This window comes from Triticum urartu, chromosome 2 (genome assembly GCF_003073215.2).
Source record: "Triticum urartu cultivar G1812 chromosome 2, Tu2.1, whole genome shotgun sequence".
NCBI classification, from domain to species: Eukaryota; Viridiplantae; Streptophyta; class Magnoliopsida; order Poales; family Poaceae; genus Triticum; species Triticum urartu.
This window is the reverse complement of record NC_053023.1, coordinates 679030907-679049425: the sequence shown is the minus strand read 5'-3', so window position 1 is coordinate 679049425 and position 18519 is coordinate 679030907. Positions and strand designations below refer to the sequence as shown.

Below are 18519 nucleotides of genomic sequence, written 5' to 3'. Positions count from 1 at the left end.
TACCGCAGCCGAAACCGTCACCGCGAGCGAAGGCGGCCGGTGGCCGTGCTCATTTCCTTGGGCCACGGCCTCACCCTGCAAAGCGAAAGCAACCGAACTACTCCTACATCGCTAGCCAGCCAGCCGCTGGAATAAGCACGCTTACAAAATCCTCATCGCCGGCCTCCGGAAACTGACATACAGACATATACAAGACACAAACCAAAAGCAAATAGCTATATCAGCGACGTAGGAAGCGCCAGGACGCAGCAGAAGTTACAAGAGCAAGTTCCTCGGGAACGTGTACTCAAGTTGCTCCATGTGCACAACAGCTTACGCATCTCTACAATTCTGCAGCACGAGAGAACATTTGCAGCACAGCGCTAATTAAGTAGTACAGTACTTACGTTGGGGGGTTACTGCTATATGTCGCACTTGCTACGTTGAAAGCTAACCGGCAGCCGTCCGTCCGCCCCTCCCTCTAGCACGACGTGGCAGTGCTGACGCTGCTACTCGACGCCGCGCTAATGGAGTGGTCTCCGGCCGCCTTGTCCTTGGACGCTATATGGGCGTCCATCTCCCGTCGGTCGGCGAACGACAGGAACGCGCGGAAACTGCTGCGGCTGGAGCGGGAGCTGCCGTCGGCCGACACCTGCCGCCGTTGCTCACAGTACTTGTGGAAGAGGATGCCGGCGTGTATGGCGAGGGCGATGAGGCACGCCACGCCACAGATGAGGAACAGCCCTGAGAAGCTGTACACCTGCAGCCGGTCCGACTCCAGCTCGTTGTTCTGCGACATGGACCCCGCCACGTCGTTCGCCAGCCACTTGTCGTGGATCCGCTGGAGGTCGCCGTTCTCCGACAGCTCCAGGATGGACGTCGACAGGTCCACCGCCAGCGGCGAGTCCCTCGGGAACGCCTGACAATAAAATGCCCAGTTTAGCTCTGCATCATAACTTCACTGAAGCTAGGTGCTCTTACTTTCACCAGGTGGAAAGAAATAAAAACTCACGAAGCCCCAGCCACTTTTGGTGAACTCCGAGCCCACGACTGCGAATTTGGGATGCAGGAGCAAGAAGATCTCAACATAGGGACGCTCGTCAACGATGCCAGCGACGCCTCCATTGGCAGGGCCAAGCTCAAGCGCTTGCTTATACTCGTCCGGAGTACCGAGGGATTTAAGCCTGTGTCTCGAGACACCGAGCTCGTTCACGAGGTAACTTTCCGCAAAGGAGCCGACTTGAAACCCGATGGGCTCGTCGCTGGCGACCAAGCTATCGATCCCTGTGATTGGAGATATGAGCTGCTGCACGGTGAGTATGGAGGTCAAGCTGGCAGTGTAGCTGGACTGGATGATCAGAACCACGAAGAGCCATATGATGATCACGAAGCGGCCGAGGGTGCTTCTCGTGTCCTCTCCTAAGATAAAAATGCACAAGAACTTTAGTGAATCGACTGGGACATCTTCATCAATGGTATGTACAAAGGTTAAGAGTTGCCTTTCACTCACTGTGCGCGAAGAACAGAGTTGAGAAACTGAACCTGCACAAGCAAAGTGAATACAGCATGTAATTAACCTCAAGCAATCAAGACACTTGCATCGTTCAAGAAACTAAATGTAAAGTGTGTGGGAAATAAGTCTAATCCCCGGGCTCACGTCTATACATATGCGTGTTAAAATGACAGCACAGAAGTCAGTAGCTACAGCCTGCAGCCACTAGACTTTGTATTGGCACATCTAGAATGGCACTGAGATGCCAACAAAAGACCCAACATAATTTGCTGGCTTTGTACAGGATGATCGGCAAAAAATGGGTAACTTGCAACACTTTGGGGTGGAGGGCGCTTTGCCCACTCTCTCTTCTTTAATGCATGATACGCACACTCGTGCGTATTCCAAGAAAAAAAACAGCAAAAAAGTGGCTCCAATTGGTATACTAGGAGACCTTACCAGAATACAGTGATAACCTGTTTCGCTGGAGGCCCGCGGAACTCATCATTGATTCTGTGCTCAAGCAGCCAAATCACCGTTCCTATGACAAGAAAGAACAGCCCTGTGATGCACCACATTTTGATGGTGAATGGCTGCAAAAAGGCCCATCCACTCGAGCTTTGCTTCTTAACAGAGGTAAGTACCACAAGCCCCGATTCAACGTATGGCTGAGTGAAGTCAACAACCCTTGTCCGATTTGTGACGATAGCTATATCACCTACCACAGCATCGAAGTCCTAGACATGAAAGATCATTAGTACTCCACCTGTACAGATACATTAACTGTAATAAGTGGTGTAGATTTTAAGAACACGAACTTACATTCGTTAGAATATTGTTGATAAGGTCTGGATAGCTTGGATTCTGACTACCATCCCCAAACGGAACAAACTTAAATGGAACTGGATACTGTAACAAGTTGGCTGCAGCAACAAACACATCAATACAGAAACCACGCACCGTTCCGCTGTTATTGTCAACTGACACAAATTGACGGTAACTTGCCCTATTGGGAACTCCAATTTTCAGCTCAATTCCATTGTTGGGAAACACCCATCCACGTGGCCTTACTGTAGTCTCACCTGGCCATATCACAGTGTGGAGTTTCTGATCTCCCCTAACACGTTTTGCTGGTTTCATGTAAAGAGTCTCAGGCAACGAGGTGGACAGGCCAGAATAGTTGGACCAGTAACCAACTGTCCGCAGACCAGATCCTACTATGTTAACGATGTCGTACGCAGGACGGATAAGATTACCATCTGTATCAAATTTTACAGGGCCAGTTGCACCCGTGAAATTCACTTGCTGGATTCTTTCTAGTAACAGCCTCCCCCCATCAAAGACAGTCATAGCTTTCAATTGCAGACCCCCTGCCCCAACTTCATGTAGCTTGGTGTCATTTGAGAAAGAAATGTTTCCACCTCTACTGAAATATGCATCCAGCGCATAAGCAAGGATCCAGACAGAATCATACGCATAAAAGCCATACGAATTAATCAAGAACTTGTCGTCAACAGTATCTTTCTTCACCAGTGCACTCCATTTTGAAGCTAGCATACTCTTCCTTCTTGTATTTTCTGTGTGCTGGCGTAATGTGAGAAAACCCTGCATTGTGCTCAGTAATCCGATGTCGAGACGTGGCGATGAATCCAGGAATGAACTGAGCCAATCTGTTGCAATCCACACATACCCGCTTGATGTCATGCCGAGATTGCGTGCCAGCGAGAGAAGTGCAAGCCCAGAGTCAGGATTTGCATGCAGAACTACCACTCGAGATTCCATCAATGCAACCCTGACTAGCGCACTAGCCATTTCACTCTTTTTTGCTCCTGGCCTAACTGCAGCTTTAAACGAGATCTTAGCCCGCCTCTTGACAAGTTCATCACCTAAAGAGGCCATGCCGTTTCTTCCATAATCATCATCGATATATATAGCTGTCACTTGCTTCCACCCATAGTAGTCGACTAAGTCAGCAACAGCAGCCATTTGAAAATGATCACTACGGGTTGTCCTCACCAAGAAAGGAAACTGAAGTGACGTGAGAGTTGGATCAGTTGCACCGAAGGACAGCATAGGCACTTGAAGTTCATTTGCAACATGAGAAATAACATGCGCGATGACAGAAGATTGTGGGCCGATGATTGCAACTGTATCTTTCTCCATGAATTGCAATGCTAACACATGCAACAAAGAAATTTGTAAGTCGTATACCATGTGGGTGATACTGTTATCATAACATAAATCTGCATGATTTGGTGGCTCAGAAAAAAAAAACATGAAAGAAGTACCTTGCACAATGCCAACGAAGCCACTGCAATTGGAATCTTGCATCTCGACAACCAGGTTTGTGCCTGGAAGGATGCTTGAATCGGTGTTGATCTCATTGACAGCAGCAGAAATGGCAATCTTGGCAGCTCTCCCTATCGTGGAATTGAATGTGAAAAGAGCTCCAACGCTCACTGTATCGGGCCTTGCATAGATATTCTTACTTAGTGCATACAGACAACAGAAAAGACCCCAAAAATGGAGTGCGAACTTCATGGCGAGTCTAGAAGACTACTGAGGTGTTTTTAGGCGTCCATGCTTCAGCTCAACAACGGACAGGCTGGAAGAACAAAAACAAAAATTTCCTGATGATGCATGTCAAGCAGATATGATGACTAGCTATAACACAAAACAGTAGTGGAGCTATGAATTGAAAAAAAATGGGCAGTTGCATAAGCCTAGAATCAAAAAGGTGAAGGCCCAGGGAAAGAGAGGAGGATAAATCATATGTCAATATGAACTGGGGCTCAACTGAACAGAAATGGACGGCTCCTGACAAGAAATGTTGGGAAGGCAGCATCCCCAAGACAAAAATCAGCGGACGCTACCTTTGAAGATTCAGAAATTAAGAGACCCTTCATCTTAAGATATGCTTATCAAACAGAATCTGTATAAGAAGCATAAGAAAGGAAACAAAAGGAAGCTGCTGCGACGAACTCAACCACCGGGATCCCCATGAGTACGAGGAGCAAGGGAAAAGATCTTCCACGAAGTTGACATGGAATTAAATCTTCTTTTGAGGAAAACAATTGGGGGGATCCAAAAGCGTGGTACATGCAGGATTAAACAAAGAATTGACCCCTCAACCTCTCTGTTTCCCCCTTTTCTTTATATAAGAATCCAGACGAAGTGACTCTTACCGCTGGGCCTGAAGAAGCTTTGGTCGTCAGTTGCTTCTAATCAGATGACACGAGATGGGTGTGAAGCGCCGGTAGGCCGTGCGAACAAGAGGTGCTTGTGAAGCGTCACCAAATGTGACACCACCAGGGGTTTGGTGCCTCTGAAGTCGATTCACCGCAGCTCGACTAGTTATGTCCAGATATCGCCCCAGAGCCGAGATGCCAACGACTGTCTAGCCTGTTAGAGCCAGGCTGCTGCTTGCTGTGCCCCATGTCATTATCTGGAGCAACAAAATGCAATCTTATTCTCCAGAAAACTCTCCGGTCCTCATGTTAAACATGTGGTTGGAGGTTGCAAGAGGAACGAACTGGAATACATCCACGTACAACATAGATTGTACACATGTGAATATGGGATGCCAACCCCGTGGCACGTCCCACACGTCCTCTGTGGGGAGCTTATGTGCGTACCTGTCGAGAAGCTTGTCAGGTCGGCTGACTAAGCAAGGGCCCCATCCGATGGCAGCTGCAATCATGCACACAGGACGGAGTTCCCAAGAGATGGCCAACAGCAGAGCAGTTAGCCGAGGAAAAACTAAGGCAGTAAGGTGTTTGCAGTGGGAGAGGGCTGGCACCTGAGGGTATGTGGATTGGGCGTATGGATGGACAAGATAGTTCGGCAATCCCGATCCACATTTCGTACCTGGAAAGGTCAGCAGCAGCAACAGCCTTCCGTTCGTTCGGAGCACCCGCTGTGCACGCCACAGGCTGCTAGAGCCAATGAAGACGACGTTAGGCAAGATACAACATCAGACGAATGAGATATTTTGTGGCTGTTTGCACCGTACCACATGGCATACCTCATAACACGCTGTATTTCATGTGGGCTCCAAACACTAATCTGTTGGCAGCATGAAGTGGACTTGCCAATATCTTAGTAGCGATTGGTAAAATCCAAAGTCTAACCTTCTAAATCAGGTCACAATGCCCTCGCCCACAAGTTAAACAACGTGGCTGACGTGCATAAACCAATCCGTCTTCAACAGAATCTTCAAGAGAATATCGTCGCACGATAGGCCAACAAATATGGATTATAAATATTTCCCTGTCCAACACTTGCACGATTGCTGAAGCTGAAACGGCATTTGTTACTCTACAATCTACATAAATAATTGGCAAAAAATTCAAGATTACATCTTAGACCGGCAGTAGCCAGAAGAATAATTTCCTCACATGGTTTTTTACTTCACTACTTTCAGCTCATATATTGTGTTACAACACTGGAGTACTGCTAAAATAGCTTTGAGACAATATTTCCGAAAACACTGCACTTGCAGTGAAATGTTACACCCTGTCTCGCCCTACTGAGATCTACACACGTGACCTTTTAGCAGGTGAGGCATCACCGGTTTCTAGTGTGTGGACCGCATTTCCTTCTACGCTAGCTTGCGCCCCGCTATTCGACTGGCACCCAAAGGTCCATCCAGGAAAATCTGACTCTTGAAATAAAGATGTTGGCGTACTTCTGTAGAACGCAAGTGGGACTTGTTTTATCCGCCGCCGGGCCTACAATTCAAATTCAAGATTGGTAAATTTTAGCAACCCTTAGTGATGTTTAATAATGAGCATCAAGTGGCAGTAGATAGGACTCCTATGATAAGGGCCCGGCTCAGCCTTGAACACAAAAATTTAAACAGTTAAGCATAATAAGAGGGTGGCAAAGCTGGTTTTGCTAGACATGTTTTAGGCTGACATAAACCAGAGGGAAATATCTAGTGGAAGGTGTGGTGAAGACCTACCCCATCTCGGCAAACTATATAAGTAAACGCAGAAAGCTATGGGTGAATGTAGTCAGACGGGTGCGATGCAGGCATACCTCATCTCGGAAAACTGTTGCATAGGAGCCTGAACTAAAGTCTGTGATCTTCATCTCCATTGTTTTGGCCCGAACAGTGAGATCAGTTTCAAGCGACGCAACAAATCTGGCAGTGGTACCACATGAAATGAGCTGAATAATCAAACAGGAAAAAGGAGACACCATTGAAATAAGGACACTAAGTTGTCTTCCTGATACCTTGAAACTGCAGGAGTGTAGTGATGGCGCAGCGTGTCTATTTCCCACAAAGAACTTCCTGTGGTGCATAATCAAAGATGAATATAAGATAGGCAATAAACTGTCCATGAGATTCTAGACAAATAATAGCAATTGTCCATAAAGATACAATCATGCTTGCATGTTGAATTGCAATGGCCCCCAGTAACTCGTTACAAAAGTTGCTTGAAGCTGTAATTTGGAAGAAGAGGCAAGTAAACCACTATCATTGTCTCACCACCACTGTTCATCAAGCAGACTTCCATCTAGTCCAGTCTAGTACAGTTGCAGTAGCAACCAAACAGAAGTATAGCTGGTTGTCAAGTTCATTTAAGTACCCACCGGTTCTAGCGAAGGTTATCAGTTCCTCCCTAGTTCTATTTCTATATCAAAGATATCAAAACCTTATGACAACCTGGACAACATGCAATAATCTTTCTACAGATAACCAAGTACCAAGACCTAAGGTGCAAAAGCCATAAAGTAAAAATATAGGCTGAATTATTTCAACACAAGAAAAACTTAACCAATATTACCACAAAACAACACCCAACTATATAATCATCAAAAAAAAATCCTCTTTTCAGAAAGCCTTAGGTGCTATTTTTGCTCCAGGTGTCCTCATCATGTTCAAATCCTCCATCTGACATCAAGCCAGTTATCTTAAAAGGTATGCTTTGGGAAGAACAAAAAGAAACTTGAGTTGAGATCATTATTTTAATTTTGATTATGTTATGTGCTGGCTATTTTGAAGTCACTGGACTCTGGCAGCTGACTCAGGCCATATCCGTCAGACTCAGGTAGCCGACTTGGCCATGGTGCTACCCGCAAGTCATACTGGAGTCGGCTACACAGGACTAGTCAATGTCCTACATCCAGTTAGTCTCTACTCTGTAGGCCAATCTGGAGTAACGCTTTCTCCTAAGAAACAAAAAGTTGTAGCCAGGTAGGACTCATGTTCAAATCATCAACCTGTCATCGAACCAGTTATGTTAAAATGTATGCTTCGGGATGAACAAAAAGAAACTACAGTTGAGATCGTGATTTTTATTTTGATGTTATGTGGGGGCAAAAAGAATCTCGAGTTGAGATCATGATTTTTATTTTTATTATGTTATGTGCAGGCTCCGGACTAGGGTAGCCTACTCAGGTGTGATGCTACCCACAAGTCATATTGGATTCGGCTAGACAGGACTAATCAATGTCCTGAATCCGGTTAGTTCTACTCCGAAGGCCAAGGGGAAGTAACACTTTCCCCTTTGAAACAAAAAAGCTGTGGCCAGGTTAGGGTTTATCTTTCTTTTGAACAGCAATGGCACTTGGTTAATTAGATGATAAACTGAGCCGGATACTATACAAACCCAATGAATGTCATTAACAAGACACCCCCACCCCACCCCTGCATGCGCCCGCTCGCAAAGCCCTACCAGGCTCACACTAATAAAACTTTTCTATCCGATCAGCGATACCAGACAGCTGTTTGCCTCTTCTGTCTTAGGACAGATTGAGGATTGAAAGAAAAGGAAGTGAGAAAACAAAGTCTGTTTGATATGATTAGAAACTTACGCATTGCGCCAGACTTTGCAGGGTCTGTCTCTTCATTGTTAAAAGGATCAGCGCCAATCTTCTTAGGTAAACTAGCTTCTCCATCATCCTGAGCAACTTCCTGAAAGAGAAACAAAACCATTGCAATTAGCTTATGGACAAAAATAATTACGAAACAAAAGGCTCTTGCGGAACACAACATAGAAAATGTGAGCTTAAGTGGATATGCTACCAACACATGGTTTATTAGGTACACAGAGATATATACAAACTGGATCAATCAAGAGCTCGTATATGAAGGCTAAAAGGCTATAGCAAGCAACATACCCAATGAACCAAAAAATTAATTGATGGGTGCCTCCGCAGCAGATTATGAATTAAAGCAATGATGATAAGAGCTCCAGCTGGTGGCACTGAAAGGGCGAGTCTACTCAATCGTTTTGCAAATGAAGCGACAAGATATGCTTGAAGATACGAAGATTTCAGACAAGCATCCAGAAGCTGCAAGAAAACAAGTCAAACACAAAGTCATAATTAATAGATAACAATAAAGAAGAATAAACTGCAATCTGGCATATTCATAAGAATAAGCAACAAAAGAAACACGTTTGTTTGTTCAATCCATGAAATAAGAGTTGATGTCATATCCAGATCCATGGCTGGAAGATTGATAATTCAGAGTTCAAACATGGTTAATAGTGATCCGCTGATATGATCCACTCGCTGCCACAGGCCTGTCACTTGCACAAGATTAAGGGCTGAGTACTGTAATCTATATTTGTTTTTCATCTACTGTTATGGACTTGTCTTCAATGGTGCAGCAATGGCTGGACAAAATAGATGGGTTACAAAGAAATGTCGAAGTAGGTGGCATCACATAGCCTCATTGTTTATGTGCATACAAATAACCTTAAGGTATATTCAAGTTTGGCAGGCTACAGGATTCATGGTTAACTAATAACCTAACAAAGTAACAAGTCTAATCTGATATAGAATGTACATTACTTTTCAACGGCATGCTAAACTTGTTGTTTGTTGGTTAAACACGACATCAACATGATGCATTCCTCAGCATTCCGCCAACAAATAGTTGATAAGCAGAATTAACGAAATTGGCTTTGCTGGACTTGGCTCTGGAACAGCATTCAAAAGATGCAAAGGTGTGCATGGCTAGACAGCACTTGTAAGATCATGAATGAAAATGTTAACGTGAAATGGATCCATAGCTTGGATGATTGGCAGTCCTTCAAAAACCCCTTTTAGTTCATAGAACTTAATACATGCTAAAGTATGGCAATATTCATTCATAACTTAATACATACTAAAGTATGGCAATATTCATTCATAGTGTAACCATAATATTACACTTATATTTACTGAGAGCTACTTACTTGCAAGAACACTGACCGATGTTTTGCCATGAACACAGCAGGAGTCAGTAATGCATAGAGCTTATCATAGAATTTTGGATATTCAAGCTGATGCTGTGTCATAAGGATGAATAGACCACTTAAGGCCATCACACTGATAACACCGCCAATGTCGTATGATGTAGTCAAGAAATCACTTCAACAGGAAAAAAAATTATGAAGGCGTGAGATACCACATCAAACAAAGTACAAATAAGAACAAAATGGACATAAACAACCTACCACAAGATGGCTGGGTTTGACATTGAAGGAATAACATTCTGATGAAGTGTAGCAAGGACCTGCAGATTACAAACTGTCACTCGAGATACATAACTAACATCGGTAATTCAAGCATTTTTATAATAACTAGAAAATAAAACCAATTATTCTTAACAACAATGGTAAACTACAAATTATTTCATCATCCTAAGTGGCTACACACTTCTTGTATAATAAATTCCCCTTGCATAGTAGACTGCATGTAAACATGGTCATAGTTTACAAGAAAAAAGGAGTCAGGAAATCAGCAACAACAATTTGTAAATTAAGGTGCAACGCATATAACCATTCATAGACAGTTCAAGAAGAAGCAACTGAGAAATTATTACTTATCAGATACTGAAAATAACGAAAGATAGCTTTACCTCCTTGTAGACATCAAGTGGAAGTGGTAGCTTGAGAAAGGCCAACCATGCTTTGGTGAACTTCAATTTTAGCTTTTTGCTTATACGCGTAGCAGAAGAGCCCTGCAACACTCGAAAGCTTAATCACTAGAAACTTGCCAGTACATTTTACTTCATGAAGTGTATGGAAGTACCTCAGAGGTGTCCTTCTCTCCTTTTGAAGAAAGGCCTTCACAAACACAAAAGGTTAGAACAAAAACACACACTAACAAAAATGAATATAAGTACATAAGAGGCAAGTGAACTAACAAAATCTTAAGGAAAAAGGAAAATCAAAAATGGGGGGAGAGGCGGAGAAGAGCATAAAAAGTTTTTAAAAAATAACACAAATATTATTGAAGACTAGAGGAAGATCATTCCTACAGGATTAGCCAGAAAATACATACCAACAGTACTCCACATATCGAACTTTGATTCCTTCTTAAAATCCAATGCAGGAACATGCACCAAAATATTGTATACATTGCGTACACAGATAGCGCTCCTGTTAAAGCAAGAAAGAGAAGAGCATAAGAAACAGAACTAAAATAGCAGTTCGAACTTCAAAACTTGAAGGCATCAACATACTAAAAACAATCGCTTGAAAGCTTTGTATGGAATAAGCCTACAAACAACTATGACCTAAATAATTCACACCATTTATAATCCAACTGTAACTCTACAAATGACTTTGCATGGATAAAGGTAGAACATGGTACACAAGCAACATTAATGCTAAATTGTATCACTGCAGAAACGCAAGCATGATATGAGAACAACAAACACACTATATGTTCCTGCAACCATGTGAGCTGTCTATAATCAAGGTGTTGGAACTGTAGTCTGGAACATCATAACGTACAACTATAAAAGCTTGACTTTCCAGGTTATCCTTGTTCTTTTACAAGAAAACATGATCAGTATTGGGTGAGCACGTAATTGCAACATATCGGTAGATATGGTGCAGAATAGCATGTGTACTTCGTAGGAAAAAAAAGGTGTGCCTACGGAAATGTCAAACAATACAATCGTAGTTGGTTCACAAAGTTGCATTAACACGCTTATATCAATGTACAGGATTTAAAATATCCATGCATAAAACCTGAAGTATACCTGTCTTCAGCCCCGTCATCCCCATTCTGCAAGACATCTTTTCCAGAGCCTGGTTAAAAAAAGGGCAACTTAACCACATTGTAGGAAGTTACATGTGGCAAATCAAACTACGCATAGCAAGAGATATTACCAGTGGTTTGACTGCCCAGACTGTTGGCGATCTTATCTAAGCTAGTATAAGTAAAAAAACTGCAGGAGCAATTGGAGAAAAATTAAGTGCATTGCAAAATCATACTATAAAAATATCTTGGGTATTTCACCAAGTTAGCAATATCGCCAGCTCTATACAATTGAAGTTCTTAGGGAAACAAGTTTTTCAAGGATGTGGTAATCAAATACACAAGAAATAATTGAAAGAGTGGTCACCAGTCACCACATACCAAACGTCAGCATACTTAGAGTACTTGGACCCAAGCAACTCTAGAACATCATCAATCGAATTCGTAGCATGAACCTGAAAATAATTTGAAACACATAAAAGAGCAGACACTAAACGCTACTTCTGGCTGCAGGAAGCACGTTACTAGGCAGGAAAACTCACCACAGCGTGGAGAAATTTGTGGTAAATTGCCGAGTGGAAGCTCCCGTCCTTCCCCAGCTTCACGAAATCCATGAACGCATCAAGCGCCACTTCCTGCCATGAACAAAGGTGTATACTAACTTAGCCAATTCACCATCGCCCAACACACAAATGAATAGTTAAAACTGCCACCAACTCACCCTGATCGCCTCGTCGCTATCCGGCGACACGCTGAGCTCCACGAGCGCGGCAACGAACTCCTCGAAGCGCTGCCGCAGCCACGCCCCAAACACGAGCTCGGGGTCGTCGCTCGCACCTCCTGCGGCGGCGGCTGCGGCCGAGGCGGAGGGGATGGAGGGGAGCAGGGGCTCGAAGAAGGACTGGAGCGAGATGAGCGCCTCGAGGGCGATGCTGAGCAGCGCGGTGGGGGAGAGGAGCGCGAGGAGGGTGGGGGCGTGGTTGAGGTGGGCGCGCGAGGAGAGGAGCTCGAGGCCGAGCGCCTTCACCTCCTCGTGGGTGAGGGCCCCGGATTTAGACTTCCGCTTCTTAGTGCCCGACGCCGTCGCCGTCGCCGTCGCTGACGATGATTTCGCCATGGCAGCAGGGGGCGGCGGCGGCAATGCGGGGGAAGAAAGGGTGCGGCGAGGTCTGATGGGTTGGACCTGGGTTCTGGGGTTTATTGATGGGCGAGACTGGCAAGCTGGTCTCACTTGTCAGTTCGGCCCACACACAACAAGGCCGAGGGCATGCGTGTGGGGCGGGCCTACCGCCTACGTGTTCGGCTGGATGGACCGTGCTAGGAAGCCCAATATTACAGAGCTCTCCAACAATTTCTCTCTAAAACCGCTCCTTGTCCTCATAAAAATAAAAAAAATAAACCGGTCCAGTATGGGCAGAATGATTTTTTTTATTTACTTATAAGATGTATGCAGAATGTAATTTTGCTAAGAAATATGAAAATCCATGTCAAAAAAACATATATACAAATCCATTTGCTTGGATGGGATCCTTTTTCCAACACGAGGAGTAAACCCCAGGAACAACTACAGCTGCCGTCTACTACTAACACTACTGATGATGTCCAGCATCATGAGTTCAAAATAGGAAAGTAACTGCATCTGAGGGTCGCCGGGAAGTATCTGAAGTCGATCAAAATATTGAGAAGCGCATATACATCTTTTCAAGTCTAATAAAAAACCCGATGACAATACACAGAAAAACGAGTTGTTTTCTGTGATATGTCTCTCATCTCAGCAGGCATGCTCATTCTTTTTTCGAAAGATAAACATGAACATTCAAGGAAGTTATGTTTCATCCATACAGAGGTCAGCACATATCCGACTAATTACGACATCAAATTCTACTTACATCAAATTGAAGTTGGTAAAGTATGGGGGGAAACACTAATGAAGTTAGTAGCCCGACCTTCCAGTTAGTTCTTTGATGAAAATGTGGAGAACACCTTATGCATGCTCCACTGTTCTCATTTCCTTTTGTGTTCCATAAGCATGGAATTTTATTAGTTTAGCGAAGAAAGGCTGCAAAACAAACAATTAAAATGATTAGATGCAACAACACCAGAACAAAAATATGCCGACTAGAAAGCTGCAGACACATGAACCGACAAAATTCCATCCGATCACATTTCTTACTAAAACAGTCTTCACGTCACTGTTGGACATAATACCTGCAATTTTGTGGCACCCTCCAGGACAATGTCAACAATCTTTTCAAGCTTGGAGGCAGTGACAAATAGTTCCTCCAATCTTCCATCATAATCCTCAGATCATGAATCTTGCTCCGCAAACCGATGCAACAGTTAGTGTGCATAGTGCAGACCTTATTTAAATCTCTGCTTGGTTCACAAAATCCGCCAAAGTATGCTGTACTTAAAAACTTAATTTCCAGCCCAATGTCTGCGACATATGGATCATGCTTAATAGCATTGAAGACATCCTGATCATGGTAGCCAGGATATCTCAATCGTGATGAGTACCAGAAACTGTAGAACTCTATGGTCCGTTCATTCGATTTCACATAATTGAAGCCTCCATTAGCAATGTTTCTCAAGTCTGTTGCATTCCCAACATAGTGGTCGCAAGCAATCTGAAGGTCACCATTAGGATAGAAGTGAGGAAATGGATTGCGAAACCACATTATGTCTGCATCCTGAAATGTAATGAAAATGAAAGATGGATGAACTAAACCTGATAAGCATGTTTCACAGAAGAAAAAGGATCACTATATTCCATCATGGGCAACAAGGCTGAATCTATCTCTGTAAAAAAGGTCAAGGTGACTGAGTAATTTACCGAGAATATGAAGCTGTAGCCCTTTTCAAGAACCAGCCGCAAGAAATCTAGTCGTTTCCACATCATCTCCAGATACCCAGAAGTCAAGAACCTCTTCTCTTCAGAAAAATCCACACCTTCAGTTCCAAGAGCAAAGCAATAGTGGTGGATCTTGACACATTGTCTGTACGCATCCCCATCAAATGCTATAATGACTAGATGGTTCAAGAGTGAACTTGTTCTAACACCAGAGCGAAAACTATCAACAAATAGATCTATCACCGAGCCAGGAGAAGCCCATGCAGCATTAAGTGTAGTCAATATAACTGTGTTGTCCCTCATTGAAGCCTTCTGCAAAACTCGGTCAAGTTTGAGATCCTCACTGTCCTAGAAAGGATGGCATATTAATTGAAGACCAATAAGTAAACTGAAGAAGCTATCTGATTAAGCATAAATATGCAAAACCAGCAGATTAAACATGAAAAAAATATGGGTCTTCTAAAGAAGTACATAGGTGGCAACAAATGATGAAATAGGCAGCTAAAATAAAACTCAAGGTAGCCTTGATTGTTATCAAATGATAAATAATAAACATCGCTGTTGCTTCTGTCAAGTATTCCTATACTCCTATTACGTGAATAGCCTCGTGTTATTCACCATATAGTAAGCATTCATGTGAACAATCAACATCTGTAATCAGTTGGGAGCCATGGCAAGCGAAACTAAGTGCTAGTGTGTATAATGCACTACTATGTTGTTTCTGAAGTCTGAACTTTCTAGCATGTCCAAATTACAGCGTCATCCCAATTGCTAAGGAAAATAACATCACTGTCCGAGAGAAAATATTAATCAACTTCTTTGGCGAAGTCCCAAAAGCTATCGACAAGATAATGTCATCCCAAGATAGATACTAATTCGGTTTTCAGTGAAAGTGACTCAGAAGTTAAAGAAATAGACTGCAGTGCACCAACTGATGTGTATATCTATCACATCTAAGACGTCCAAGGGACCAAGTGGACAGAACTGCTCCATCCCAAGGCAAATTCTCCAAGACCACACACACAGATGACGCAACCGCACATCGTAATTGTGTAAGCACTTGAAGGATTCAACAAAGCATTTTATTATGCACTGACAACTCTCGTTTAGAGTACATCACTGGACATGGGATAGCATAATCCAAGTCAAACACCGCACTGCAATTAGTAATCCCGTAGCTACATGGCAAAGCAGAAATGCCCAAATTATCCAGCATTCGTCATGATTTAACAGTGGATACAATACAACTACCGCGCCAAATACTGGGGACTGGACCAAGAGGGATGAGGCGGACTGACCAGATCATCACCTTGGGCGCTCTCCTCGTCGTCTGCGGCGAGCGAGGGAAGCGGGTACCGCCCCCACGGGTCCTCCAGCGGGTGCCGCGAGACGGCGGCACGGTGCAGCACGGCCAAGGGCAGGGCGACGCCGACGAGGGTTACAAAAAAGAGCGCCGCACCGAGTCGCGGGAGCGCGCGTTTCGGGATCCCGCGAGGGTGGGCGGACGGCATGGTCAGGGTGTGGCGCGGAGGTTTCGCCATGCCGGAATGGCGGTGGCGGTGGCGGTGGGTAGTTGCCGCAGCGGCAGACTGGACACTGGTACAAGGACGAGCCGGAGCCTCGAAGGCGTAAAGCGAAAGTACGCCGATGTAGTTTGAAAGCGGAGTAGGTGGTTTCGTGAAAGACGGCAACCGGACCAAAATTTGGAAAATGCGTTTGCTTGGATTCTGAGCCTTTGATCTCGATTATTCGGCAGAATAAAAAAAAGTGAGCATTAAAACTTTATTCATCAAATAAGAGCAAGATTGTTTACACAAGAATGAAGAATAAAGTCACGAACCAACCTGTGATTGAATGGTTAGAGAGACAGTGGTATCCATAAACCACCAGGTTTCAAGTCCCATGGACTGATGCATCGACATTAACTTTTACCGCTCCCTCCGCTGGCTTCTTCCGCTGATGACTGATCGTATGTACCGGTTGATTTGGTGTGTAGGCTCGTACGAAGTTGGTGGCTAAAACTCGGATAGATATTGATGTTTGTTCCGGTGTCTGGACTGACTCCTCATTAGTTACTTGGCGCCTCTGCCACCGGATAAACCACATCACAACGAAGATGAGTTCAGCCGTTGGCAGCTCATGAATCATGGTATGCATGCGGACCAGAATTTCCAAAGTTATACAACCAGATCGATCTTGCCGCACGGCTCTTGTAATATCATTCTGCAATCCTAACTCAGACCAAATATCGGATGCCCATGCGCGTGTAAAAAAGGCAGTGTTGTATGTCCTTTAATCCGATCTTGCAAAGCGGACATTGCGGAACCAAAGGTATATGCCTGCCAGAACGCGGAGGCACGGCAAGGCCCCCTTTAGGACTTTTCAACCAAAATGTTTGATTTTTCCCGGAAGCCGCAGTTGCCACAGATCTTTCCAAACCATATTAAGGTTAGCGGTACCTGGGCTATTCGAGTTTGAGTAATGACGTCCAAACTGATGATCAAACTCCACTTGATATGCCGAGCGGACAGAGAAGGTTCCGGACCTCGTAAAGTGCCAGGCTAAAAAATCTTCAACTGCCTCAACATGTAGGGGAATCTGTAATATTCTATATACATCAACAGGTGAAAACACACTACGCAACAGTGCCTCATCCCACTGTCCAGTATAGGGATCAATAATCTCTTCCACCTTTGTTAACATAATTCCTCCTCAAGGGGTAATAACTTTTCTCGACTCACTAGGTGGAATCCATAGATCTTCCCAAATATTGATGTGTGAGCCAGATCCAATTCGCCATATGCAGTCTTTTTTGAAAGTCTGAACCCCGGCTAAAATACGTTGCCATGTAAATGAAGACCCTTTCTTCGGTCCCGCTTTTAGGATGTCCCCGTTAGGGTAGAATTTTGCACTCAAAACTCGTGCACACAAAGAGTCCGGATTTTGAAGAAGTCGCCAACACTGCTTTGCTAACATAGCAAGATTAAAGTGTGAAGGTCTCTAAAGCCCAATCCACCTTTATTCTTTGTGACATACATTTTCCACCATGCAAACCAATGCATGTTCCTCTTTTCCTGTCCATCTCCCCACCAGAAAACCGATATTTCATCGGTGATTGATTCACATATTCCTTTAGGCAACTTAAAAACTGACATAGCGCAAGACAGAATTGTCTGTGCTACAGATTTCAAAAGAATTTCTTTACCTTGAATTGATAGAATATTTTATTTCCATCCCTTCAATCTCTGACAAATTCTATCAACTAGATGCTGGAAACAATAGCTCCGGTCCACACCAACCATAGTTGGCAGACCAAGGTACTTATCTGACAGAGTTTCTGTTAAAATATCCAGTATACCACAAACACTCTCCCTGGTATTAACTCTAGTATTCGAGCTGAAGAAAATACTGGATTTTGGTGTACTCACTCTCTGTCCTGAACTAGTACAATATGTATCAAGAATCCTCTTCAAAGTGTGAGCATTCTGGTCGGTTGCTCTCATCAAAATCAAGGAGTCATCAGCAAATAATAGATGAGAAATAGAGGGTGTGTTTCTGGATACTTTTATACCTTCAATCCCACCAATGTCTTCCTCATGAGCCAACATATTTGAGAACCCTTCAGAACAAATCAAAAACAGGTAGGGGATAAAGGATCTCCCTGTCTCAATCCTCTAGGTTTAGTAAATTCTTCCGTTTCTGTATCATTGAATCTGATTCTATAGCTCAAAGAGGAAACACACTCCATAATTAACTCAACCTATTGTGCATGAAATCCCAGCTTTTCCATCATCCGCCTTAGAAAGCCCCACTCTACTCTGTCATAGGCTTTCATCATATCCAATTTTACAACACAAACACCATTAGAGCCATGTGACTTTTTCTTAATTGTATGGGGACACTCATAAGCTACCAGCACATTATCGGTGATTAGCCTGACTGGCACAAAGGCACTCTGGGTAGGAGATATTACCTCTGGTAGGATTTTCTTAAGCCTGTTGGCCAACATCTTAGAAATTATCTTATAAATGACATTACACAAGCTAATAGGTCTGAATTGGGTTATTATGTCAGAGCTATCCACCTTAGGGATTAGCACAACATTCGTGGAATTCCATCCATCTGGTATCTTTTTATGACTGGTCGCATCAAGCACTTCTTTAGTCAGCTCGTCTCCCAAAATATGCCAGAAGCGCTTGAAAAAATAGCA

General features: G+C 43.8%; 3 protein-coding genes across 5 annotated transcripts; all 3 read right to left on the bottom strand.

Annotated features, from left to right (window-relative positions):
* Positions 1–188: 188 nt before the first annotated feature.
* Positions 189–5165, bottom strand: LOC125539672 (glutamate receptor 3.1-like). 2 transcript variants are annotated; one of them, XM_048703179.1, is made up of 8 exons: positions 5107–5165; positions 4657–4916; positions 3760–4076; positions 2294–3645; positions 1931–2208; positions 1490–1521; positions 961–1398; positions 189–898 (listed from the first exon to the last, which is right to left on the bottom strand). In XM_048703179.1, exons 3-8 carry the CDS (start codon positions 4010–4012, stop codon positions 645–647), a joined length of 2607 nt encoding a protein of 868 aa, XP_048559136.1. In that variant the 5' UTR covers positions 4013–4076; positions 4657–4916; positions 5107–5165; the 3' UTR covers positions 189–644. The 2 variants fall into 2 exon arrangements, with proteins under 2 accessions (XP_048559136.1, XP_048559135.1); XM_048703178.1 differs by having other exon boundaries at positions 992–1398; positions 5107–5144.
* A 598-nt stretch (positions 5166–5763) lies between these two features.
* On the bottom strand, positions 5764–12649 carry LOC125539673 (protein NUCLEOLAR COMPLEX ASSOCIATED 4). The gene is made up of 15 exons (XM_048703180.1): positions 12180–12649; positions 12001–12093; positions 11840–11913; positions 11590–11648; positions 11460–11508; positions 10754–10851; positions 10502–10536; positions 10329–10430; positions 9925–9983; positions 9664–9838; positions 8600–8773; positions 8294–8393; positions 6710–6767; positions 6512–6617; positions 5764–6201 (listed from the first exon to the last, which is right to left on the bottom strand). Exons 1-15 carry the CDS (start codon positions 12573–12575, stop codon positions 6007–6009), a joined length of 1773 nt encoding a protein of 590 aa, XP_048559137.1. The 5' UTR covers positions 12576–12649; the 3' UTR covers positions 5764–6006.
* Positions 12650–13229: 580 nt separating this feature from the next.
* LOC125539674 (uncharacterized protein At4g15970-like) lies at positions 13230–15954 on the bottom strand. 2 transcript variants are annotated; one of them, XM_048703182.1, is made up of 4 exons: positions 15608–15954; positions 14292–14621; positions 13667–14148; positions 13230–13517 (listed from the first exon to the last, which is right to left on the bottom strand). In XM_048703182.1, the coding sequence occupies exons 1-4, from the start codon at positions 15848–15850 to the stop codon at positions 13499–13501; spliced, it is 1074 nt and encodes a 357-aa protein (XP_048559139.1). In that variant the 5' UTR covers positions 15851–15954; the 3' UTR covers positions 13230–13498. The 2 variants fall into 2 exon arrangements, with proteins under 2 accessions (XP_048559139.1, XP_048559138.1); XM_048703181.1 differs by having other exon boundaries at positions 14292–14657; positions 15608–15952.
* Positions 15955–18519: the final 2565 nt, after the last annotated feature.

Coding starts and splice junctions, on each gene's coding strand:
- LOC125539674 (XM_048703181.1), bottom strand. CDS start 15,850: ATGGCGAAACCTCCGCGCCACACCCTGACCATGCCGTCCGCCCACCCT. Junction 14,658..15,607: donor GCGCCCAAGGTGATGATCTG/GTCAGTCCGCCT, acceptor CATCCTTTCTAG/GACAGTGAGGATCTCAAACT. Junction 14,149..14,291: donor GCTACAGCTTCATATTCTCG/GTAAATTACTCA, acceptor ATTACATTTCAG/GATGCAGACATAATGTGGTT.
- LOC125539673 (XM_048703180.1), bottom strand. CDS start 12,575: ATGGCGAAATCATCGTCAGCGACGGCGACGGCGACGGCGTCGGGCACT. Junction 10,537..10,753: donor CGATATGTGGAGTACTGTTG/GTATGTATTTTC, acceptor GTGTTTGTGAAG/GCCTTTCTTCAAAAGGAGAG. Junction 6,202..6,511: donor CAACAGTTTTCCGAGATGAG/GTATGCCTGCAT, acceptor TTTGAATTGTAG/GCCCGGCGGCGGATAAAACA.
- LOC125539672 (XM_048703178.1), bottom strand. CDS start 4,012: ATGAAGTTCGCACTCCATTTTTGGGGTCTTTTCTGTTGTCTGTATGCA. Junction 3,646..3,759: donor CTTCGTTGGCATTGTGCAAG/GTACTTCTTTCA, acceptor TGCATGTGTTAG/CATTGCAATTCATGGAGAAA. Junction 1,399..1,489: donor AACTCTGTTCTTCGCGCACA/GTGAGTGAAAGG, acceptor TTTTTATCTTAG/GAGAGGACACGAGAAGCACC.